The 26889-nt window shown below is 34.8% G+C and overlaps 2 protein-coding genes across 2 annotated transcripts; one reads left to right on the top strand and one right to left on the bottom strand.

Annotated features, from left to right (window-relative positions):
• Positions 1 to 4510: 4510 nt before the first annotated feature.
• Positions 4511 to 8568, bottom strand: LOC132545097 (patched domain-containing protein 3-like). The gene is made up of 3 exons (XM_060208765.1): positions 7593 to 8568; positions 6421 to 6621; positions 4511 to 5955 (listed from the first exon to the last, which is right to left on the bottom strand). The coding sequence occupies exons 1-3, from the start codon at positions 8566 to 8568 to the stop codon at positions 4511 to 4513; spliced, it is 2622 nt and encodes an 873-aa protein (XP_060064748.1).
• A 2432-nt stretch (positions 8569 to 11000) lies between these two features.
• LOC132545096 (uncharacterized) lies at positions 11001 to 26614 on the top strand. The gene is made up of 8 exons (XM_060208764.1): positions 11001 to 11209; positions 14571 to 14731; positions 15431 to 15634; positions 15854 to 16035; positions 16142 to 16316; positions 16671 to 23313; positions 25730 to 25908; positions 26472 to 26614. The coding sequence occupies exons 1-8, from the start codon at positions 11001 to 11003 to the stop codon at positions 26612 to 26614; spliced, it is 7896 nt and encodes a 2631-aa protein (XP_060064747.1).
• The last annotated feature ends 275 nt before the right edge of the window (positions 26615 to 26889 follow it).

Genomic DNA, 26889 nt, shown 5'->3' with positions numbered 1-26889 from the left:
AGTCGATAGCCTTTTTACCAGGCTTTTGCTTCAAATAAGGCGAAACTTTAGTTTAATAGTTTTTGATAAATTTCTATCAATATATTTCATCGTAAATTCAACCACATAACCTTTAAAAAAGAATTCTTCCAAGGTAGAGATATATTCAACCTTTGCATCAATCTAAACAAAATTAAAATCAATTATCTTGTTAGGCGGATGGCAAACAATCATATAAGGGGAGGTTTTTAAAATATTATAACTGCCATAGATAGAAGTGTTCAAAAGATATTTATTTGTGTGACAATAATCCATTTGAATATCGGATAATGAGATACCGCCATCTTGTCACCATCAATACCCCTCTTTACAGATACGGATAGTAGTATATATTCATAGTTGATATTTATGACCTGTAAGCATATTTCCTTGTACTTACATGTATAACCCTAATACTAATGGGCTATCAACAAAATGCCAAATCAAACTCTAATATAGTTCTGAAAGAAAACGGTGAAATGTGCCATGATAATAATCAAACAGCAAATCATTTTAATCAGAGTCTTGTATCATAGGTTGCGGTGTACCCCAAGGCAGTTTGCTAGGGCTTTTACTATTTCTGATATATGTAAATGACATGCAAGTGTGTATTAATCCAAGCTGCAAGATAATATTGTACGCTGACGACTCTGCAATATTATTGTCCCACAGAGATCCAGCAGTCATTTCGCAAGCTTTGTCTTTGATGTTGAAGTCCTGTCAAGATTGGTTAGTAGATAACAAACTTTCATTGCATTTAGGTAAAACAGAAAGCATTCTATTTGGTCCAGAAAGGAAATTAGATCCAATGGCAAAAAAATCGGATTATAAAATTGTGTGTTATAATCATGCAATTGAAGTCAAAAGATGTGTGAAATATCTTGGCATAGACATCAACGATTCATTATCGGGTGAAGAAATTGTAGATTCAATTGTCAAAAAGGTCAACCAACGTCTCAAATGTCTGTATAGAAATGAACAGTGTTTATCTTTTAGGTCAAGAAAAACTCTATGTTCTTCTTTGATTTTATGTCACTTTGACTACGCATATACTAGTTGATACGAAGGTTTATCGAAAAAGCTTAAAAAGAATTTACAAGTAGCACAAAACAAAGTAATTCGATTTATTTTGAATGTTCACAATAGGTACAGTCTGACACATAATGATTTTCTTCGGGTAAACATGCTTGATGCTGTTTCAAGAGTAAGGCAGCTCAGAATGAATCATTTGTTTAATATTTTCCATGAAAAAGCTCCGAATTAGATGTATGCATCTTTTGAAAAAAAAATCCATGTCTGCAAAATACTCGTTCATCAACATATAATTTTACTCTGCCAATGATTCATAGAGCTGAATATACATCATTTTGTTTTGTCGGAGCTAAAAAATGGAATCTAGTTCCAGAAAATACAAAAACAATACCCCAAAAAGTTATATTCAAATCTCAATTAAAACGTCACTTTCAAGACAAAATGAAAGAGAAACATAACAGTGATTATGTTTACTATTGGGACAGATAATGTTTTTTTTATCTACATTTTGGATGACCCCAACGGAAATAAGCGTATATTGTTACGCTTTTTGGGCTATTCTTAGATAGATTTGCTTAACATATATATCAGTTGTCTTTATTGTGATTTTATGTTCCGGTGTTGCATGTTTTATTTATGTCAATTTTTTACCTTATGTACTATGTAACATGTATATTATTTATCATGCTTTGTATACATTTGTGCAAATCATTCCTGAATCAATTTATTATTATTATTATTATTATTATAACCCCAACCCCAACGTTGAAATATGATTATATAAACTTAAACATAATAAGGACTTATCTTAATTTTAAAATGTAAAATTGAAAATTTCCATCCCGAATCGCATGGGAAGTTATGCTAATGCACTACTGATAAATCTTATCAGCTGAATGGGTGTGATCTTGCAACCTATACTTTAGATAAATTCTGAAACTGATAACCACTAGGTCATGACCCCTTTGCTGTGTTATCAGCTTTCTCAGTGCAAGTCTGTACCCTCCCAAACTTTTTTTAGAAATCGCTAACAGTGATGTCTTGACGCAGTAGGAGATAAGTTGCTAGTCCAGCATAAAATCGACCACAGTCCACTCAAAAAATTAACAGCCAATCCTTAGGTTTAAATGAAATAATGTTGTAAACATCACAAAACTATATTTTATTTATGATAATTTCTTTATTTTCAAATGTTGCGTTCAATAAGATAAAAAAATCTAATAACATTTATTACGTTATATTTACAATGTCTTCAAAATGTAATGAATGATGCTTTTTATTTTTAACATGTTCTACGATTTTTTCTCAATTATCTTAAAATAGAAAATAAAAGAAACATTACATATCAGCAACTATTCTTTACCATCTCTGTCTGCTTGAATATTTATTGATGTACTGTTACGAATCATGTCACAGAAGAAGAAAAAGATGTAAATTATTATCGATTTATCAGATTAAAATTGTTCTACATTGGCAAGTTGTAATTTTTAATGCATATTATTTCGCTGTTTGTTGAATTTAATTATCATTATCTCGTAATCGGAAGGAACATATGTGATATTACTGTAAGCAAACAGTTAGAACATTTAATTATACTTATGCTGTACTTTTTTTGATCGCTTATAGGTCTCTGACATTTGTCAATAAATATTTTCCTGATTGATATATTTCCAGGTCAGTCTTCATTTTCTTGATTGATATATTTCCAGGTCAGTCAAACTATATCTAATTGATACATTTTTTATCATTAAATATTTGCGTGATTTATGTTTTTCCTTGTCAGCAAATATTTGGCATAGGAAGTTGTATATTAGTTTTTATTCGATATAAATAAATCAATCAAGTTTCCGAAACCAGAGATTTGTTGATTTATAACACTCTCTAATATTACAAGAATACAAAAATGGCATTTGAATACTCTCATGTAATGAGGTGAAAACTTTACTAAACATACATGGTTAAATGATCAGAATTACATTGAACAACTTTATTTAATTGTATGATTGAATCTAATTAGCCATTATACTGTGCATAAATTATCAATGTCTTTTCTGGAAACATTTTATCCTCAATTTCAATGTATACTAACTTACCTTTAGTATATATAATAATTACATAAAATAAAATCTTGAAAACTTTTTTTCATTTCCGTTATTTCTTTGATTATATCAAGCAATAAAAGATAAATCAATCTCAAAAAAGTTACTATAATGGTATTTGTTGTCACTCACAAACGAATAATAATAATAGAAATAATAACACTAAAGAAAATAACTATGCGACTGTACGGTACACATGTAGATGTGATAGATATAGTATGTAAAAGAGAATGTATTGACACTTGAAAAGCACAATAAATCGTACACTTACAATAAATTAGGAAATTGAAATGAAATGCTATCCAAAACTATTTTGATAATGTAAATACTTAATTATTAAATTGAGATTGTACAAACGACACACACAAGTGAATAACATCTTTTAATAATTTAGAGTGAGATGCAGTAGAGCCAAACAATGAATTTAACTGCATCATACAGCGGTTTCGTCCTTCTAGGACTCGTCAATGATGCTAAGAGCCTAAATTTTGAAGCCTAGGAAGCGACTAAGGAAACTCCACAGTTTAAAATGTTGAAATAGTTGAAAATGAAGTTGAAAAATAGGTTGAACAATTTTTTGTCCAAGATACTTAATATCTTGATAAATATGTCTTGATCAATGTCTTTCATTGGTGGCAGAGAAATTGGGCTACTTTGACATAGCAGCAACACTGAACCTAAACACAGACCTTTTAAGTAACTATAGTCAAAATCTACTTCAACATCATTAGATATAAGACATGATTTTAAAAAAAATGTCTGTATGAAACACAGTCTAGATAATCTGCATTTATGCGAGTTAACGTTGAACATTAAAAAAAAAACTCAAAGCATCTAAACGGACAAAACTTCGATCACTATACATTAATAGCTATTTGATATATATATGTATGAATGGTTAAAAACATTCACACGCGTTTCTGTCTTACCCCCCAAACATAATCAACTGTACACAGGAATTTGATAGTGTACCTCTTGTAAAATTGGATGTCAGGGTTATGATAATAATTATACGGTAAAGATTTCAGATCGCCATATCTGCCCCCACACCCGAGCTTTTTGACATGAACTCTTTCTGCTTAGGAATATTATTGTGTTTTCAGTTTGACTTTTATCTACATGGCATCTACGCACGTACGTTGCACCGATAGGCAAGACTAATAGATATAGTATCACTAAGAAATATATATATATTATAATTGGCAATAACTTTCAATTTTTCTATCTTATACCCAATTGTTATCAATTGAAATATTAATAAATAAGAATAAACTGCTCTTAAGATTAATTCTATTTATAAAAAAAATTGTGCTTTATGTTTTTTGTTTGTTTGTTTTTTTTTTAAATTTATTTTTCAATACTCAAACGTGCAAAGAAATTTCTTTTGAGGATTCACTTTCTCTGTCCCTGTTGAAGCTTTTATCGCGTTGCCTTGTGCTAGTCGTCATGTCTGTACTATTAGACACAGAATTCGCATCACCTTCTTTTTTTTCCATTGGTCCAATCAGAGAGAGTAACACAGGGAGAAAAAGTAGCGCATGACCAACTCCAAACAATATCACAAGCAACATGACTTTGAAAAACGACCTAAATATATATGATTTGGAAAAGACCAACATTATGATTCCTAAAATTGAAGAAACCGCCCCATTCCATATAGGACCCCCAGAACGTAAAATAGCATTTTTAACTTTCTCGTCACGTGAATTGCCTTCAACTGTCATAAATGCGTGACAGATGTGTGCGCTGAAATCTACAGAAAATCCGACACTCATAATGACATGTATCATTGTGATAGAGCTGAGAGTTAGATCCCAAAAATACATGAAACCAAAAATTCCAGTCATTATCATAACCATGGAAACGGTGACATATAGGATTAAAAGGGGACTCGGCATGAACAACGCGGTAATAACAAATATCACCGCAACTGCTATTCCGACAGTTTGAAGGGTTGACGGAAGAATTGCAACATACTGTTCATAGAATATAAAGCTTGGAGAATATACAATAACATTCAAAGAAGAGTCCTCTGTTAGACTTCTCATTCGTTTCATGAAATCCCCCTGTTGATTGGAATCAACCAAATTGTTAGTGAATATGTATACTCGAGATGCGCGTATTTTTTGCCCAGTACTGTCAAATATGATATCATTTTTAAATTCTTTAGTTAAATTCAGGAATAGTTTTAAATTGCTAACGAATTGAGACTCAGATACATTATTGTAGTTTGGCGAAGACTTAAAACTGTTTAACCAGCTGATAAACAGCTTATTATTACCGACCACTTTGTCTTCCTGTACAGACGCCATTAAACCGTCAATAGCATTAATCGTTGACAATTGCGTGTAATCTAAAGTTTTGTCAAAAACAAACGAAACCGGTACACGCTGTAAAAAGTGTTGTTGGTTTTGTGTGTTATATGTGAAATAATATGAGTCATCAGAAACAAGGTTTGTTGTATCAAGGCCTTGTTGGAAGTTCGTTGACCCCCAAATTGCAATACCGAGGTAAATCACAAAACAAGCAAGGGTCACAATCTTTACAGGTACCAGAGTTATAAACTTTGTGATGGTTAACCCAGGAAGGCGTTCCATTAAACTCTGCAGGTCTGAGATAGATTTAGGGGCAGTCCCTCCACAGCAAAATCGATTTAGTCTGGAAGCAGTCGTCATTTGATTCTTCATTTCGATGGTGCGGCAGCATAAACAACAATGTCTGTTCTTTGATATCCTGTTCTCGTTGATAGCGATACAGGCGATGAAGAATGTGACGAAATTGATATAGCAGAAAAGAACTGCAATTCCTGAAACAGAATCAATATGTATGTAAATGTATGTTTAGACTGTATGTTCCATAGTCATGGCGTATGAGAAACATGAGGTACAAAGAACAGATAATTCACACAAGGAAATCCGTAAAAGGTCATTAAAAAAGAAAAGAAAGCTTTATCTTTGTTAATTTTCAGAGGTGTTTGAAGAGAAGTTGTTTCCATCTTTACGAAGGTGTCTGTGATTAAAAAAGAGGAGCATATATGAAGTTTAGGAAATATGGAATGAATTTTGGCAGTTTTCTATTTTTTCCCCTCTATCTCTTACATTCCCTTAAAAGTTAAAACATTTCCTGAGACGTTAATAGAAATTTGATTTTTACTCTAATGAAGTATTTATAAGAAACTACAAATATAATCGTCAGATATGATTCTCTGCTTGTCAGGAGAAAATATATTCACTGTTTAAGAGGATCAGTTTTAATTTTAGAACATGTTTACCTGTGTATATACAAAAGTTCCGTACACCTGGAAAGACAGACGATGCTCCCACAGCAAAAGCTATGATATCAGTCAGAGATGTGATAGTGATTGCCACTCCACTGGTTCGCATGGTCTCTGCGACACGCTTTGGAGGTGTTTCGTATAACGGAGCTTCTGCGAGACCGGCCAATAATATAAACATATCATCAATACCAATCCCTACCAAAAAAAGATAAAATAAAACTGTAGTAATTACTAACGAAATATTTATCATTGTTATCACATGACATGATGGTAAAATTTAAGCTTGAACAAATGTTTTCGTCACTTGTCTTTCGACATAAGAAAAATGCTCAGCTTTTTAAATACCGATGTTATTTTTCCCCGATAGAACATTCTAAACAAATTTGGTCGAATACTTAAGTTTGTATTAAACCAGATCAATTATTTCTTTTATTAAAGTCTATTTTTATTCATATTCAAAATGATATAAGAATTAGGAACAGTATTATATTAAAATGGTCACTGACATACTCTAATCTTACATTCAAAAAATTATATCCCTTATACTTCACCAAAGTCGTCAAAATGAAATAGGAATCGTAATGGCATATAGTCATATTTTGACTTAACCACCTTTTTTGTTTGAAACATATTTTAATAATAAAAACAACAGAAACATTAATGTGAGTTTAATGGAAACCGTGATTACTTTTGTTGTTTTGATTATTTAACCATCGCCTTTAATCACACCTGATGTTCGATATACCAACTATATGGACACTTTAATCGCATCTCGTGAACATGCCAGATTGCAATAAAAAATTGAAATCAGATCAAATAGAAAATAAGGAAATATCATCATGACTTAAATTTAACAAAATTAGAGAAAATTACGAACAAAGCAAAGAGTTATACAGAGACTCCTGAAAAAGCACAAGAAGAATAAGACATTGGATTTTCCTATGTCACCTAATAGGTTTAACACTTCAATGAAGTAGGAAACAGCTGCATGACACATTTAGGTTATTTATTTTTTGAAGGATTTATTTACTTGTGTGTCCTTTCCACATTGCCCTCATAGCGTCATAAAGTACTATTTTAGTTTTAAAAAAGCAACATAGTAATAAGAAATAAATTTGTCGGTGACAATTAACTATAGATATAAGGGTCAGATTTACGGTACTTACCTAATATCAGAAAAGGCATCACTCCTACAATATCGACGAACTCCACGCCACAGGCACTGACCAGTCCAAATGATGCTAATATTCCAAGTCCAGTGGCTATGACGCCAGCCCGTCCGAGATTTTGTCTGTCGAGTAAACAATCACAGGTCATCGTGACCAATGTCGCGTAAACTATCATTAAGGTGAAGGTCAGTGACACAAACAGTATATCGCCACTGATGTTTGATGTGAGTTCCTCGTCAAGTGATGTCGAGTGGGCATACGAGATATCCAGTAACGACGATTGGAGGTTTTCCATATAAGAAATAAAACTTTTCTCCCATGATTTAGAATTATCCGTGTTTTCTTTGGTGTCTTGTCGTAAGTTAAAAACAAGTTTGATAAACTTAGCAGATCTGAGCACCCTTCCCTGAACAACGGTATCGCCAAACACGGATTCCATGGAAACACTCCCAAGTACGGGATATGTTATGTTGTTATTCTGAAGTGAATTGTCAAAGTTGCCTGAGAAAATGATGTTACCGTCCACGACACATTTAGAATCCCGAACAGCACATAGCCGTGAATAGTTCATTCCATTTCCTAATACTTTGGCTCTTATTTCATCGTAAACAGTTTTGATTTCGTTTATGTAAAGACGCGTGAGGAGGTTTGACGCATTTTTGCTTTTAAAAATGACACTGCCATACAAATTTGCCTCGGCAAGATTTTGTTGGTAAAAATTTGTCCCAGAATGATCACCAAACAGATTTTTTATCGTACCTCTATCTTTAGACGCTTGACTGTTCCTCGGCGTATATACCTTCTCCACGTCTGATTCGAACGTTAGATTGACGAGTCCTATTCCAAGTAAACCGGACACTAAGACAGAGAACATCAGAACAGCCCATGGATAGGTTCCAACCAGTTCTCCATATCTTGCAAATCCGTTTCCAATTGACTTTTCTACTTTGTTGTACAGTTTCCAACAAACCATTTTGCTCCAGAAAATAAAGAAAAAACTCTGATCTGAAAGACTTGATAGAAGTATATCTAATTATACAAAGACATCATTATTGATGTTTTTTCTGCAGTCTGATATCATGATATTCACTTGTATCACCATATACTTAACGGAACCTAAAAGGCGCTATTCATTTTTGTACAAGCATGAAGGAAGTGTATCTAACACTTAATTCATTGATCTGATTTTGATTTTGGAACACATTGTCCTTCCTTGAGCTCTCAACACTAATGAATAAAAGTTGTTATTTCATAGTTAGGTATAAAAAAGAAAAAAAAGTGTTAAGGACAAACAAAAGAAACTAAACTTAATCCCAGTTTATGGTAAATTAATTTGGACAGAAGGGATAATACCTACGCCCTACCCACAGTCACCTCTTAGGTTTGAAATTTAGTGCTAAGCATCACTGATGAGTCTTAGAAGGACGACAAAGCTGTATGATGCAGTTTGATTCTTTGTTTACCTCTACCGTATTAGATCTAGATTTTAAGTATAATGTGTTCTACACCATTGTGTCTTGAACAAGATGCCAATAATAGTGATATTAAGACAATGTGAACTTGGAATGGTAAGATTAACATCGTCTCTTTTAATGCAGATTGATGTTATAATGAAACATTAATATCGACAAAATATGAGATTAACAATTATTCAAATAAATTAGTATCAATTCAAAAGTGAAACTTATTTAACATGGAAATGGCATTATGAACAACCGAACATTCAAACATAGAAACAAAACAGTGTACAAACGATCTGTGATCATAAACTCAAAAATGGACATATACTCACATTTAAACAAACGCTTCATCTGTTCACTCCAAAATGCGTTTTATCTAACCCAGTCAAACCCAGTCTATATTTTGTAACCATGGGCAACGGAAACATGTTGATCAATAGACGCTTTATTTATGACTTTGCATTACATGCGCATAACAAACCAATCTGTTATCACAAGCTCACACATGTCAATCAATAATTGAATAACCAATGGAAAGGCGGGCTTCACAATCTATTTAAATGGGCTCCTTGTGTATACTCTGTACCATAAGCCTCATGAAGCCTTGATAACTACTAAGGTAAGCGAATGCACGTTACAAAGGATTTTGTACTATATGTACACCTGTATTTAATAAATAAGAATATATCTTATATAACTTACTAAAACTTGACATCATTATGTTATTTGTAATTTGAGTGTATAAAAATTGATGACAATGGAACCATGATTTTTTTTTTTTTTTTTTTTTTTTTCCATTTTATTTGTTTTATTATATACTTTTTTGTTTCTGTTTTTTGTTTTTGTTTCCTTTTTGTATTTGTTTCATGTTTACTGAATCTATGATAATATCGATTACGGGCCATCCTGCAATTATACAAAAACATTGCCGTAAGCGTTATATAATTGATATACGTTAGCAGAAAAACCATGAATTTACATATTTACATTGGACACGTTGTCAATGAAACAAAAGCGCGAAATAAATAGTGATTTTATCGAGTTCCAATTTACCGCAGAATCTAAACGTTACACTTTTATAACAATTTAATAAGTTGAATACTATAACTGAATATTGAATATCTCAAGCATACGGCATAGATAAGCAAGCTAAAGTCATATTAATGTTAATTCAATGATGATAATTAAAAAATATTGTATTTTTAGTTGATTAATTTGCGAAAATATGTCCTCTCACCTTTCGATGGGATGTACATGATGATTTCATACACATGTATATTGAGTTTTGTTTTTCCATGATATTGAAATAATTTTGGTGTATACTAGAGCAATTCATACAAGTTATAGATGGACATATGTGATAAACCGATTTATATATGTAACAGAGGTCATTATATATTTCAATGCCTCCACTAGGAATCGAAACCGGGACCCCAAGCTTACTAGTCTGACTCTCAATCCATCAAGCTAAAGAGAGGTTCTCTCTAGCCGATCGGTATGTTGCGGCTAGTATTTACCAGGGTTACATATATATAAGTACAACTACATTCTATATAAAAACTAACTTTTAGTAGACGACAGGAAATAGGTTTAGAATATTCCTGTACAATACCTGCAAAAATTAAAATGAAACTTACAGACAAAAAAAGTGAATAAAAAACTTGGGAAAAATAAAAAATGTAATTCCCCGATCACAAAAAAAAAAAGAAAAATCATCGGTGTGAAAACGTTTACTGTTGTTACGCAAGACATTATTCTTATCTGAAAAACAGTTAATTGAAAAGATGGAAGTCATTTCCTAATTCTAAAAACTATACCTGTTATTTCTTTCAAAAGATGATGTAAAAGGTTAAGACAGCGAAAATGTTTCTTAAATGGAGTTTTATTATGAATCCTTTCTAAACATGGTCATTATCACTTTCAGGCAATGACATGACGGAACAAAATGGACGATGACAACTCTATCGTCATTGTTGGAGTCGGATGTAAGTTTCCCGGAGCAGACAACTTAGATGAATTTTGGCGAGTATTGAGTGAGGGTGAGAATCACGTGATAGAAATACCACGTGATAGATGGAACAATGATGCCTTCTATCATGAAGATCCTAATGAACCTGGGAAAACATACGTCACCAGAGCTGGCTTCATCAAAAAGTAAGTCAACATTCCATTTTTTAAAACTAAGTAGTTAAAAAAAACAGTTTTTTCATCTACAAACACTGTAAGGCAACTGTAGTATTCTATCACAGCTAAAGGTGCTTTTCACCTGTGTATCATTTGCACAGTCTTACGATTCGCTGTAAACTGTATGCCGCGTTTTATTTATTCGAATATCGGGTCAGAATAAACTTTTGTATTTGACATTATAATGAAATTGTCAAATATGTGAAAACCAATCGATTAATTGAACTATTGAGCTAGTCCACCTACCAATCTAGATTTTGACATCACTTTCGATCAATAAAGGTTTTTCTCAAGCGCCTCCTAAACCTCAAAATTTAGTTCCTTAGCATCACTGACGAGTCGAAGGACGAAACAGCTGTATGAAGCTGCATAATTTATTATTTGGTAATACCGTATTAAATTACTTTATAAGACAAAGGGATATCACTGTAAATTTTGACAATCTTTCAATCCTGCCTAGATTGCTTAGATAGATATGTTGAAATATAGCCTTAATGGAACGTTAGTATTATAAACTCATCAATAACATAAATAGGAAATAATGGTCATCGTTCTCTTTAATTAACCCTATGTCCCCACTATTTCACTACAAAGTAAAGACTCCATTTCCTTATCACCTTCCAGTGTAAAAGTTACTACCTAGTGTGTTAATTGCGTGATCTTGGCTTCAGGTGCCAGATAGACATACTACTGATAAAATGCTTAGTTTCATCTCAAGCTTGATTTCTAACGAATGCCATTCACCACAATTAAATAAACTACATAAAATTATCTTCAAAATTCATCCAGACGTACAAAATATGTATTTTCGGATAAAACTTGATAGGATTTAGAGATGTCCAGCTAACGATAATTTCTGCTTAAGGAAACATCCTCTAAAATCCTCTGTGGTTATTGGTAATATATATATATAAATTAACATTTCCGACACGGCCCATTAAACGAGGTTACGAGGGAAAAGAACTCCAAGAAATCTATAAAAACCAAAATATTTACATTCCATTTGGTACATACACATGTTTCTGCGCATTACCCTGACACAATAAGGACCTCAGAAGTTCCGTCAGCGCTTCATAGTAATAAGTAGTGTTTTGCTTTCGTTTCTTGCAACATACAGTTCGTCTTTTTTTTTTTTTTTTTTTTTGTTACCTTAATAGCCGTGTGAAGGTTTGTCGATGTATAAATGTATAACCTGAGTGAAGATAGAAATGAATACAGCATTATAAGCTATGATTCAAAATCCAAAATGTTGAAAACCGCATCAAAATTGGCCGGCCGAGATATCGACGTGTAAAATTGATATAGTTTTGAGGAATCGTATATTTCTGACGTTAGATTATTTAGACGGTATCCAGTCATATGCAATTTGCCAGTCTGGATATTTTTCAAGCAATTTAAACATATTTATTTGTTAATTTTTAGAAATCATTCAATATTGAAAATTAAGCATATTATATTCTTAATGGTAGAAGGGGTTAGCACATCTCTATATCTGGCTTTTGATACTTCGACAAACTTTTCCTCATTCGCTTCCTGCTTTCCTACAACTTAATCATCTGGCATCACTGATGACTCCTAGTAAGACAAATCAGTTGAATGATACATTTTCAGTCATTGTTTGGCCATACTGTATTTATCCCTCTACATTGAAAAGGTGTCTTTCGTTGAGGTCCAATTGTGTCCAGGGGACTCAAAGATCATCATCTTTTTAAATGTTTTTAATTATTGGACAATCATTTGGAGGATAGAACTTTTATGAACGGTTTGTGAAAGGGTCGAAGGGTGTCAGGATATGTGCCTGTGTCTTTTTTAAAGAATATTAACTAATGGTTTTCATAATATGATATAATATAATACAATATGAAACAGATTATAACGCAATGAGCTATTGTTTTTTCCGGTTTGTGCATTTCCTCGATAGGTACATGTCAGTCAGTTACAATCAATAGATTGTCCCGTAAATAAAACGCATTTGTCATCAATACAATGCGATGTTGTTCTCAAGGTAAGGTAAGTCAAGTGCAGATACATTTGTATGTCTGGTATGAAATCGTGTATAATCGAATACATACATAGACACCATCTAAACAGACAAGAGATAAGAGAAATAGGGGCGTTCACAAAAGTGAAACATATATAACAGAGGTCATTATTTATTTCAATGCCTCCGCTAGGAATCGAGACGGGTTCCCTGGCTTACTAGTCTGACACTCAACCAATCAAGCTAAAGAGAAGTTCTCTCTAGCTCGACACGTTGAGCCTCAGACTAGATATTCAAAGTGTTTAGTAAACACAAAGCACAGGACTAATTATCTGGGTGTACCTTATCTTTTCATCTCTTAGTGAGGATAAATTGCCCTTGGGGCACTTAATATGTTATTATACACATGCAGATAATTTACAGGGAATACATATTATCTATAACATGTAATTTAAGAAACGGTAAATCTTTGAGCATATGTGGGCATCACTAGTTCTCCAAACACACGTGAGTGACTAATGTGAATCTATGTGGCTTCAGTAATTAATTTAACGATAGGTTATAAACAAACGGTTCAAATAACTGTCGACATCTTAAGGATGTACTTCTCTGAGAGGTAAATAAAACACATAATTCTGCACTAATTTTCCCAACACAGGCGTCAGAATATGTGTAACAGGAAATAATTCATTTTCACACGTCATCTTTCTTTTTTTCCTGAATAACAGACATCCCTGTTATTTTCGCGGCAACTTTTTCAGATATCTTTTGTCTCTCATTACAAGATAAAGATACTTGAATACTAAGAAAAAATAATGCTAAATATGATTTAATTTGCTTCAACGAACTTAATATGCATAGCAACCAAAACATGAAAATGTTCCAAAGTAACCTAAAACTTTACTGTTTTCTGTTATTAAACTTTTTTAAGACTTTATATTTAAATAGAGAAATTTTCTATGATACTTTTCATGATTGTCTTTATTTTTTTTTAATTTCTATTTTTTTTTTTTTTTTTTTGCAATTTTCAACAGATCAAGAGCCAAACTGAATTATTTGTTTTCGGGTCATAAACCTCCGTGAAAGTGATCCACCAAGTAAGAATTAACGAATTTGAAATTTGTGGTGATAACTCCCGTAAAACATTGAAATTGTTGGTACTATTACCCACGTCGTCAAAAAAATAGTCCACAAGTGACGTCTCTTCAAAACGTCATAAAATTGCCCTTGTAAGTTTACAAGTACAACTAAAGAAGAGTGTATAATAAAGTATAAGATATTATGTAGGAATTCATTTTATATTGAACTCTGTCTTACTTCCTTACTTTCTAACATGGTTCCATATTTAAGATATGATGAATGGGACAACAAGTTGTTTAACGTCAATGATATGGAGGCCGCGTGGGTGGACCCCCAGCAGCGCTATGTACTGGACTGTGTCCATATGGCAATGGAGGATGGAGGAATTACGAAGAAGAATCTGAATGGCTCCAACACAGGAGTGTATATAGGTAGGATATCAGGATATCCGATGCTCATGGATCATAGGCTTGCAATACTATAGCCAACAATAGTAAACAAGAAAACCTGCCATTCTGTGGACATTTAGTAAAAAACAGTTAAAATGTTCTGTAATGTCTCCATTTCTGTCGCTTATTGTATTGTGGGGTTTCCATTGTGTTTAGATTTGCATTAAAACCCTATTATTTTTTAATTCTGTATATTTCAACCACATTAGTCTGCAGCTTTGCCAAGGATTGGCATTCATTTCTCCAATTCAGAACGTTGATTTGACCCCAGGAGACATTGATGGGGGAAGGGGTTAGTGAATTTGCCTTAAATTATAATACGAAATAAAGTTTTTACAGTACAATTTTAACTGAATTTTCTTATATCACAACCGATTAGAAATTGCCTAGAGTTTAATAACCGGAACGTCATATCTATCAATATATCGTTTCAATATACATTACTAACGTTTCGATATGTTCATTAGATAGTCTTCTTGGTCAGAAATGCCGCTAATGAGTTTCAGTTCTTTTTGTCAATCTCAAAACCCTCAAATCGGAAACACGTGAAATTTAAATCTTGTAGCACAACTACTTTTTACTTTAAATGTTTGACGATGGACAATTTGGTATAGGTCAGTTTTGATCATGTGCATGATGGATGATCTTCATTGAACACTGTACATTATCTTTTCATGATAGGTGTAATGAACGATGATTACAAGGGCAGCTCTAACAATGACCTCAACGATATGACAAACTACAGTTTAACAGGAACCTCTCCCAGCATCATATCCGCCAGAGTGTCCTACACATATAACCTACTCGGCCCTTCCATGTCAATTGACACCGCCTGTTCCTCGGCTTTAGTAGCTATCCATATAGCATCACAAGCATTGAAATCTGGTAACTCTTCAAATTCCTGATAAAGTGCAATTCCTTTTCACTAATATTCAAAGTTCGTAGTTTAATTCATACTTAGTTTAGCTATATAAATCATACGATGGCAAGGGAAACAATGCCAAATGTAAATTTGTTTATACATACTTATATCAGTATCACAGAAATACGTTACATACGAAATGCGAATTTACACCTACCCTTTGTATCTTCTGTCGTTCCTAGGCGATTGTGAAGTTGCGATCTGTGGCGGTGTCAACAGTATCCTCTACCCTGATATATTTGTTCCGCTAAGCAAAGCACGGATGGTATCGCCTACAGGCCAGTGTCAGGCATTTTCTGATAAGGCTGATGGTTATGCCAGAGGAGAGGGGTGTGGAATTGTCATCTTAAAAACAAAAAGACAGGCACGTAAACTTTGAGCAGATGTTTTTGTATGAATAACATTTATGCACCATAATATGATTTACAGTTAATCCAATCAATTTTATCTCTCACATTAACTATTTGTAGGCATTGATTGATGGCAATAAAATTTGGGCAGCCATAGCAACTGGATGTAACCAAGATGGACGAACGACCACTCCGATCACTGCGCCATCAAGTATCCAGCAACGAAATCTTTTAATGAAAGTATATTCAGAAACTGGAGTTAACCCGAGGGACATTCAGTACATTGAAGCACACGGTACAATAGAAAACTTCTGATATTTGATTTTTACTACTATAAACTAGTTTACTGTTGACTTGACGCAACACTATTTCGTAACCAAGTCGATATCCAGATCTATGTCGATGACAAATAAGAATTATTTTTGTTTTGTTACATGAACATTTTTCTGATCGGATGCAAGCCAATCAAGAACAAAAGTTTATTTAAGTTATTAAAGTAAAAAGCATTTCTGGAAATCCTTGACTGAAGCTTTCAAAAAGCTATCGCCACGAAGTAGTCTTTTACAGTACAAAACAAAAGTTAAAAGCATCGATAATAAATTGGTTAACAGTGCTGCTGTCATTATTCCTAACTTTTTTCCCCTTTTAGGAACTGGGACTCCTGTTGGTGATCCAATTGAAACCAACACACTTGGTCAGTTTTTTGCTGAAAAGCTTTCAGAAGACGATGAAAACCTTAACAACGTTCTTCTTGGATCAGTTAAAACAAACATCGGTCATCTTGAGTCCGCAGCGGGAGCAGCTGGTTTGATAAAGGTTCTTTTGATGATGACTCATGGTAAGATTGTTCCATCTCTACTTTTTGAAAATCCCAATCCGAGAATCAATTTTGACAGATATCGCTTAGAGGTTGCAAGAACGGTATCCCCATGGCCTTGCTTTCATCAAGGAGGACGACTCTCATGCGTCAACTCTTTTGGATTTGGAGGGACAAACAGTCATGCCGTCATAAAGCAATACATTGACTTAAATGTAAAGAAAAAGAAAGAAAGTATTAAAGGGAAACATATAATAGCAGTTTCCGGTAGTGATCTGAAGTCTCTGGAAAGGAACCTAACACACTTGAAACAGAACATACACAAAGCGAAATACTGTATAGAAGATGTATCCTATACCTCAACATGTAGACGAGATCATTATTCATACCGCGTTGGTTTATATGTGGACACAAAAGAAGACGTTGTTAGGAAGTGCGACGAACACCTTCAACAACTTTCATCGCTGAAACCTACAGGCTTTTCAAGACCAAACGTCGTCTTTGTCTTTTGCGGAGTTGGCACGACATGGACGGGGATGTGTCAAGAAATGTTGAAGAAAGAAGAAATATTCAAAGAGGCAGTGAGCAATATAGACAGAATCCTTACACCTTTGACTGGATGGTCGATATTCCAGACACTCACCGATGGATTTGATGTCACGGATCCATTGAAAAGTCACCTGGCGATCTTTACCTGCCAAGTGGCTCTAACCAAACTTTGGAATCATTTTGGTATACAGCCAGATGTAATTGTTGGGCAGTCAGTTGGAGAGGTAGCGGCGGCATACGCAGCTGGGGTTTTGACACTAGAGAATGCGGTCAAGGTCATATACGAACGATCTGCTATTCTAGCCAATGCAACAGGAGGATCAATGTGTGTAGTCGGCAACTGCTTCTTATCAATCGTGGCCAACGCCTGCAAGAAATATCAGCAGAAGGTTTCCATTGCTGTCCATAGTAGCTCTAAGGCGTGCACACTGTCTGGAGACAGAGATGCGATTCAAGATGTCATACAAATTCTGGAAAAAACAAGTAAGGAAAAAATCTTCCTACGCCATCTCGATGTGAAATGTGCTTATCACAGTCACTACACCAAAGCTGCAAGTGAACAATTAGAGAATTCTCTTTTGGGACTAACGGGGTCAAAACCAATATGCACATTGATATCAACTGTGACAGGAAACAAAGCAAACCATGAGGACTTTGTATCACCGCAATATTGGGGAAAAAACGTCAGACAGCCGGTCTTATTTCATCATGCCATTACAAAGGCGCAGTCAGATAAAACTTTCAACATTTACCTTGAAATAGGACCGAAGCCTGTACTGCGATTTCACGTTGGTGATATAGTAGGGAACCAAAATGCAACAGCGTTGCCCTCTATTACAGAAAAGAAAGAGCGGGACATGCTGTATCTTTCTCTGATGGAACTCTACAAGCACGGCGTCGACCCTCACTGGCCTAATGTTGTTACCAATGGACACATGACTGACATTCCGAAATGTTTATTCAACCCAGTAAAGCTGTTCTTTGAATCAGACGTTACTACCTTGAAATACAGTGGGATTCAGTCTTCTCATTCAAACCATCTTTTCGTTGAGAGAGCAGGTGGAGATGGCAGACAATTCAAAATCAACATAACACCAACAACCACCTGGTTTCTCTACGAACATGTAGTTTCCGGCACAATCATGGTTCCTGGTGCGTTTTACATCGACATTGCTTTGGAAATTTTTAAGGAATGGAGCAAAAACAAAAGTCGTAAAAGATTGAGCATTGCAGCACAATTTTTACAGCCACTTCGCTTAAATAAAGGAGATGCGAGTAAAGCAGAAGCGTTTGTCGAACAGTTTGACGACGAATTGTCAATCAGCATACACAAAAATAAGGAAACGGTCGCAAAATGTCAAATAAAGCAGACCAAGGAAACTTCCTTCGAAAGTGTCGACTTAGACGCGATTCGCAGAAAATGTACAATCCGTCAGTCAGCCTCACAAACCTACCGGAATCTTAAAAGACTTGGATTTGCCTACGGCAACGATTTGAAAATTTTGGGGGATTGTATTAAATCTGAAAACGAATGTCTTGTTGATATAACACTATCGGATTCAATTTTCGAAGATATCGGTTCTACACAAATGCATCCGTCAGTGTTAGATGGCCTTCTGCAAACACCTGGTGTCCTTAACGTCAAAGTCAACTTTGGCACTACACTTCTTCCAGGTGGTATCGAAAGTATCGTGGTTCACCAACCCCCAGAAAGAAAAATGCTTGCTTTTGCCTCATTGGTGTCTCAGACGAAGGACAAGATAAGATACAATGCTTTACTTTTGACTGAAGATGGAAGGGTAATAGTAGAGGTGAGAAACTTTTTTATTCTTTGTATCGGGACCAACAACAAAGATGAACAGGACTGTATGTACCAAGTGCGATGGGAGGAAATAGAAAAGACGATTGAAAGGACAGATAAACAAAGCTCCTATGATGGTCGGCACAAGTCAATCGTAATCTCTGAGAACAAACAGGATGCGGAAATACTGGACTCTGACATCACAAATATCTCCACTGTTCATCTTTCAACACGAGACAGGGATTTTCAAAACATGCTCAAACGTCATGTAGAAAACACAGAACACACTTTTCAGTCAATTATAATATCTGTGAACAAAGACGAACGCGCCGACAAATTAACTGGAGAGGAGGTGATGAGAAGAGTAATTGAAAACGTTTCCGCATTACTGAACACATGTCAGCAGCTTGTAAAACTTCAACGAGATATACCTGTTGTGATTATAACTGAAAAAACACAGTCATTGAACAAATCTCACAGCTGCGTTGAAAATGTCATTGGGTCCGAACTGTGGGGAATGGCTCGGTCAATCGTTCGCGAATACCCTTTGCAGTTATATTTGATTGACAGACATGTATCATTACGTCAATGCTTATCTACCATTAAGGAACTACTAGTTCTCAGAGTTCCTCAACTTTTCTCTGAAGCAGAACTGTTGGTTACCAGAAATACGACAGTGTACTTGAATCGATTGGTAAGACTTCAAGAAGAGCCAAAGGAATACAAATGGATCGCTCGTACAGAAACTGACCAAGTTCATCTGAAATCTTACCATCCGTATGATGTAAAGAAGAAATTTTGTCTACTGCAGGATAAAGAATCAATTCAGAATGGAATATATATGAACGTCGAGACTGCTGTGTTGCACGAAAAGGAAATGTTTCCTCTAACTAAACAGTCTTTCGGGAATGACATTCCAGTTTGGGCAGACGGCAAGGAAGATGGGTTCGACATTATCACTTTGGAAGTCTCTGGTAAAGTAACTGTACATTCAAATGAAAAAACAAACGTTCTACCAAGACAGCTAGAAGGATCGTATGCAGCTTGCTCTCCTTTCACTTTACAAAGTGTAGTTCAAATACCGAAAGATTGCATGATGAGAATCGACGACCTATCTTGTTATCAGCCCGGACTTTTACGGATGTCCACCCTTTTGTGGCAGATCAAAAATCAAATCTATAAAGGCAAAGTATTTATTCTGACTGATGTCGATGACACTGCTGGTCAAATACTACGATTGATGTTTTCAAAACCGTTAGCGAGTCAGACCACCATTACAACTCTACAGAATCTACAGAAATCGGACTTTCATCAAGCATGTTATGACACTGTTGTAATTCTAACGACAGTAGATCACATAACACTTGAAAACCTACTGAGCAGAATCGACAGTGCTCAAACATTGATCTCTCTGGAAATGTTTGCGACTACAAGTACTTGGCACACTGTAAAAAGAATGCATGAATCTCTTGCGTTCAAAGTGTTCAAAACTGAAGACATATTGAAACGAAAAGATCTCTGTAAAACTATTCCTAATGTCGCACGATGGCTTAGGAAGACAATGCCCAAAATCAAAAATAGTACAAATGACGACACAGCCACAAACATTGTGCAGTTTGATTCAACAAAACAGCAAGAGATACGAATGAAAGTCAAGAAGAAACAACTGTTTCGAAGAAGCAGGTGCTACATCGTAGTAGGTGGATTGACAGGCCTAGGTTGGGAAATTGTCAAATATCTTGCAACGGTTGGAGCTGAAACCGTCATTACTCTTTCAAGATCCCGTCCGAATGCCAATCAAGTAAGAGATATATTAAAGTTAGAGAAAGCAACTTTAACAGTAGTCAAGGCAATGTCGGCAGACATTACAGATATAGAGTCCCTGAAAAAAGTTTTCAACAGAATCGATGGTGAATTTGGACGTCATACCGTGAAAGGGATATTTCATGGTGGAGCCGTTTTAGATGATGGCTTATTCACCAAGCAAACCGCTGCTAACTTTGTGAAGGTTTTGCTCCCAAAAGTACTCGGAAGCTGGAATCTCCACATACTTTCACAACGCTATGACCTTGACTTTTTCGTTCTTCACTCTTCAGTGACATCCATCTTTGGAAATACAGGTCAAAGCAACTATAGTTCTGGAAATGCTTTCATGGATTCTCTGGCCCATTACAGAGCTGCAAAACGGCTACCTGGTTTAAGTATTAACTGGGGACCATTGTCTGTCGGGATGGCTACAGACAACTCTCTTCAAGAGGAATTGGAGAGAATTGGATACAAGTTTCTTGATGTCAGAAAGATTATTGACATACTAGAAAACAGTCTGATGTCGGATGGAAATCAAGTAGTTGCAGGAATCTTCAACTGGTCATTGATTGAAAAACAACTCGCAGATGTTTCTATGGAAAGAACGAGAAGAAGATTGAGGCGAGTGATAGGCAATGAAAACACAAGAAATATACAGGCGATAACAGAAGACATCGTTGGTAATCATGACTTGGATAGCAGTGAAGGAATCACAAGTTTCGTCATAGATGTAGCGTCACGGGTGTTTGCCGTTGATGTGGATATGATCAACAGCTCTACTTTAATGATACATCTTGGAATAGATTCGATGGTGGCAATGACATTTGTCAACACCATCAGTGATGCCACAAACTGTTCAATACCTATCGTCCTACTCTTATCCGAGGAGACTAGCATTGCAAAAATAGTTGACTACATAGAGGCTAATATAAAGAAAACAAATGATGTGAATAGTACCAGCACAGATCCCACAGTGACGGATGGCCTTACACACATGGAGAAAGAATACTTCCAAGATATCACAGACAACTCTGAAGCACTCCGTTTGTTCACCTATGTGGACTTTGAAGCATCTGGAAAGTTTGCTGACCAAGCCTTATGGAGAGCTAACCTTAAACACGTTGTGCAGAAGAATCATGCACTTAGGACTCGTTTCGTGAAGAGTACAGACAATCACGCAAACCCAATTTACACTAGAGTAGTAGCGTCTTACAATGAAATTGAACCAGATTTTAGAGTTGTTAGAACAGGAACCATAGATAAGTGCGAACGGATACCATCAGATTTAAAACCGTACAGATTCCTCCCAGAGTCTGATCTGCCGCTGCGCCTGTTCTATGAAGTCACAAATGAAACATCATTCATTCGCATGGTGTTTTCTCACCTTACATTTGATATGACCTCGATTCTTTTGGTTCTTGAAGAAATGCAGAACTTAGAGATCGATTCGCAAATACCAAAGCAAGTTCCGGAACCGCAGGATATAGCTGGCCAAGTTTATATGCGCCTGCGTGAACAAGAGGAAACCTTGGAAGCTTATTGGGAAAACAGCATTCCTGACAATTTATTTCCCTTATCTTTTGCTAACTCTGAAAGCAACACATTTGAGGAAAACCAAATAGCAATAATCACCGATCAAGTACCTCAGTCACTTGTTAACAAGATTGTAGAATTTTGTCGCAACACCGAAACTACACTATTTCAAGTTATGGTCACATCTTACCAGATGCTTCTTCATTTGATCATCGGCGTAGAAACTGTTTGTATTCTTACCCTGGCTGATATGCGCATGCATTTTCCACAGTTTCTAAAGGAAATAGGCTGTTTGGTCAACAACGTTCCATTATTTTTAACCCCATCAAAAGATACTACAATCGACAACTTACTGAGAGAAAACGGGAAAGATGTTCGTACCAGATTAAACAGCAGCTTGTATCCTTTTGAGCGGATAGTAAACGAGGTTGTTACCAGAAAAGTTGATCCTTCTTTAGTGTTTAGGCACATGATTATTTACAGAGACATCCGGACAGAGAATACAATAGAAAAAGATGGGTATGTGAAAAATGTGAGAACTGTCTCTCCAAACCACATGCATGAGACGGTTCTTATAGTGTGGAATGATCGAAACAACCATGCTATCAATTTCGAGCTTGAATACAATTCATTGGCTATCACCAAAACCCAGGCTGATAACATTTTGCAGACGATGGTAAAGATATTAGGATATCTACTCGACCATACGGATTCAACTGTGCAGGAAATGGCAAATACAATCCTGCAATCACCATTCCATGCAGCAGATTCTGCTTTGACAAATGATACAGATGCAAAGAGGTCTCCTCCCGAATTATGCAATCTGCTTCATCCTCTGGAAAAAAATTTGAGATCTGGTAAGTACAATTCTACAGCCAGAATTTCCTTCTTATGTTCCTTACTACAGACCCGTACCCGTTTGCTGTTCCATCTCAAACGCAATGTATTTTGACCTTGTAGGAAATGTCGATTCTCACGCTTCAATATACTTAAGTTATTTTGTTATTAATTTAAACCAGAACAGCATCCCAAACATACATGTATATGATGTATGAGTGAGGATTACCGTAACTTATACGTAATGTATGTCATGTTGTACATGGTACCCAGCAGTTATCACGGCATGTTATCGAGAGTCTATTTATAGATTTGATCGTTGGAGTTCACACATTACACCATTATATCTTAAGGATACGAATTTGATTGCCGGCTAAATACTTGATTGTTGGCTAAGTACTTGATTGCTGGCTAAGTGTTTAATTGCTGGCTAAGTGTTTGATTGCTGGCTAAGTACTTGATTGCTGGCTAAGTGTTTAATTGCTGGCTAAGTAATTGATTTCTGGCTAAGTACTAGATTTCTGCCTAAGTACTTGATTGTTGGTTAAGTACTTCATCGCTGACTAAGTGCTTGGTTTTTGGCTTAGTCCCTGATTGCTAGCTAAGTACTTGATTGCTGGCTAAGTGTTTAATTGCTGGCTAAGTAATTGATTTCTGGCTAAGTACTAGATTTCTGCCTAAGTACTTGATTGTTGGTTAAGTACTTCATCGCTGACTAAGTGCTTGGTTTTTGGCTTAGTCCCTGATTGCTGGCTAAGAACTTGATTGCTGGCTAAGTGTTAGATTGCTGGCTAAGTACTTGATTGCTGGCTAAGTGTTAGATTGCTGGCTAAGTGTTTGATTGCTGGCTAAGTGCTTGATTGCTGGCTAGGTGTTTGATTGCTGGCTAAGTAATCGATTGCTGGCTAAGTGTTAGATTGCTGGCTAAGTACTTGATTGGCACACTTGGACGCTAATCCAAGTTAAAAGGGAAAAAACCGTCGGTTTATGACCAACAAATACATACTTTACCATGGACTTATGAGCAATTTTTTTTAATTTTTCATTCGTGTCACATAAAAACAGCATTAATATAGGTGACACATATATAATTTAGTGGACAAAATAATGTCATTGGGTTATCATATATACTTGAAATAGACTCGGTAGATGTCAAATGTATATTATTTTATAAATTTATCTCCAATACGGAAATTCTACGCTTCAATTGGAACAGAAAATTGTGCACGGGTCTGTAATATAAGAATTTGATATTCCAATATGGTTCAATACTTAGTTTAGACCAATGGTTTTGCGTATTTGGATTTTAAACATCTTGAGAGTTTTCATGAAATCAAAAATCAGAAGTACACATCCTAATTGTGAATGATTTGTCCTTTTGAAAATAACCTTACCTGAAGACACCAGTACAGGTGACAGCTTGTAGTAAGTCGATCGTCAAACTTGACTTTTATCTGCATATACATGTTTGAGCTTCAATATATCACAACTATTTACCTATTCAAGCAATTCTAATTTTACTGATTTGAAAGGCATTCTTAACAATTGTTACTTAAGGTTTAATCACTTATACTCTTAGCTCAGAGGTCAAAGTTCATGGTTACTTTTAGTTGAATCAAACTGGAAATTTCACAAATAATCTTCATTGAATGGCAGCCTATTATTGCTTATACCGCGAAAAGCAATATTGTATTAGACCATTTATCTTTAATAATCTGAATGTTATCATATCAACCTTTCACATCATTTTCAAAATCTAATTTTCTTTTAACAACGAACACGATTATTCATTTGAAAAGCCACTTACAACATTGCAGTGAGCATTTACCGTTCTTCAAATTAGGATGTTTTTATTTCATTCTTGCTTTTTATTTACATAATTAATGACTATAAATGAAAGGCCGACAATACGTTGCATTATTTTATATAACATTCTAAAGGCGCACATCGGTTGAAAATATCACTTGTATAACAGTTATTTATCTATCTCTAACATTTTCAATTTTCATCTATGATATATAGACCTATACATGCAAAATGTATTTCATATAGAAAGAAATATATTTTTTTTATTCTGTAAGGAAACTTCCGACTTAAATTATTGAAAATAGAAATCGAATAGCATTTGATAAAGTTTTAGTTTAGTCTTTTCTAAAAAAAAAAATAGTAAAAATTTAGTTTAAAACATTTTACAAGTGTACTCAATAAAAGGCAGCTTATTTGTCGTTACTAAAGACACTTTTAATATTTTCTAATTGTGTCTATAATTGTAAATACCATTTTAATGAATTCATGTTCACAAGTACAAGTGCTGCTGTAATTTTCAATAATTTAAATATTCATCACGATTCTTTACAATTGTTATAGGCGAATTTATCAAACAGACAATGAACGGATGGTCTCATCAAGTCATGTTGTCAGTATGTCACAGAAAGGATGGTGACTCTTTCCATACATTACTCAAATGGATGAAAAAAAATGGAAAACATCCAAATCATCTGTATACAGAGGACATAGATACAGTCGACCGAGCAATCTTAAACGGTAATGCATTTTTTTCTTATCAGCCTTTTCACTACATAGGCAATGATTAGCCGAAACTCAAGTGCTATTTAATAAATGTCAAAACAATTCTTACCTTTATGAAATTTCATATTGTTTCAAATTGAACATTTTATATAAGACGAAGAAAAAGAAAGAAAATAGAATAAAAAACTAATCTAGAGAAACTGAATTAATTACATTCGGTTCTTACTTGTCCATTATCATTTCCAAGAAACGTTTGTTTTTCGATTGCTTATCTAATCAATAATTTGAGAGAGTAGATATGACCAGAACATTTAGATCAGAAAATATAAATAAAACAAAAATAAAGAAAGAAGTAATATTCTATAAAAAGACTTACTTTATATATCAATTTGGATCTCTATTGCTTTATCAGAAAATAAAACTAATTGAAAACTCTATCAAATATCCATTAATAAAATTATGGATACATTTCGAATATTTCATAATTTCTTCAAATATTCCTCAAAAAATTATGCTAGGTTATAATGGCTTAATAAAGATATGAAATGATAATATTGATACATTTCTTTACATTTCAGGCTTACAGACATTGTTGGTGAGGACAAGAAAAAGAGTGTATACCTTCATGACGGCAAACAAAAGACTGTGTGATGGTATCACAGATTGCTTACTAAGTGAATTAAGGCAGAACCGAAAAGAAGACCCAAAACCAAGATTCTGATATCCATAGGATGCAGATACTGTGACAGGACGGGTTTGCCGTATACATGTATGTAGATTCGATAAGCATGGACACAATCGTTTGAAAATCATTGCAAGTTAAGATTTGGTAGTTATATTTATACCATGATATCCCATGTTTACATGATGTAGCACAGAACATCAAGTTATAACATTTCGTCGTTTCTAGAGCAGTGTACCGACGCATATCCCCCCTCCCCCCACCCCCTATGTATTTTTCCGAATTTGTTGATTCTGTAAATGTACATATATATA

Source organism: Ylistrum balloti, unplaced genomic scaffold, assembly GCF_031769215.1.
Source record: "Ylistrum balloti isolate Yb309-2 unplaced genomic scaffold, AGI_CSIRO_Ybal_v1 Utg369826, whole genome shotgun sequence".
Lineage (NCBI taxonomy): Eukaryota > Metazoa > Mollusca > Bivalvia > Pectinida > Pectinidae > Ylistrum > Ylistrum balloti.
Note: the sequence above shows the minus strand (reverse complement) of the source record. Positions and strands in the feature narration are given on the sequence as shown.

Coding starts and splice junctions, on each gene's coding strand:
- LOC132545096 (XM_060208764.1), top strand. CDS start 11,001: ATGGACGATGACAACTCTATCGTCATTGTTGGAGTCGGATGTAAGTTT. Junction 11,210..14,570: donor AGAGCTGGCTTCATCAAAAA/GTAAGTCAACAT, acceptor TCCATATTTAAG/ATATGATGAATGGGACAACA. Junction 25,909..26,471: donor CGACCGAGCAATCTTAAACG/GTAATGCATTTT, acceptor TTTACATTTCAG/GCTTACAGACATTGTTGGTG.
- LOC132545097 (XM_060208765.1), bottom strand. CDS start 8,568: ATGGTTTGTTGGAAACTGTACAACAAAGTAGAAAAGTCAATTGGAAAC. Junction 6,622..7,592: donor GATGCCTTTTCTGATATTAG/GTAAGTACCGTA, acceptor TTTTTTTGGTAG/GGATTGGTATTGATGATATG. Junction 5,956..6,420: donor GAACTTTTGTATATACACAG/GTAAACATGTTC, acceptor ATTCTGTTTCAG/GAATTGCAGTTCTTTTCTGC.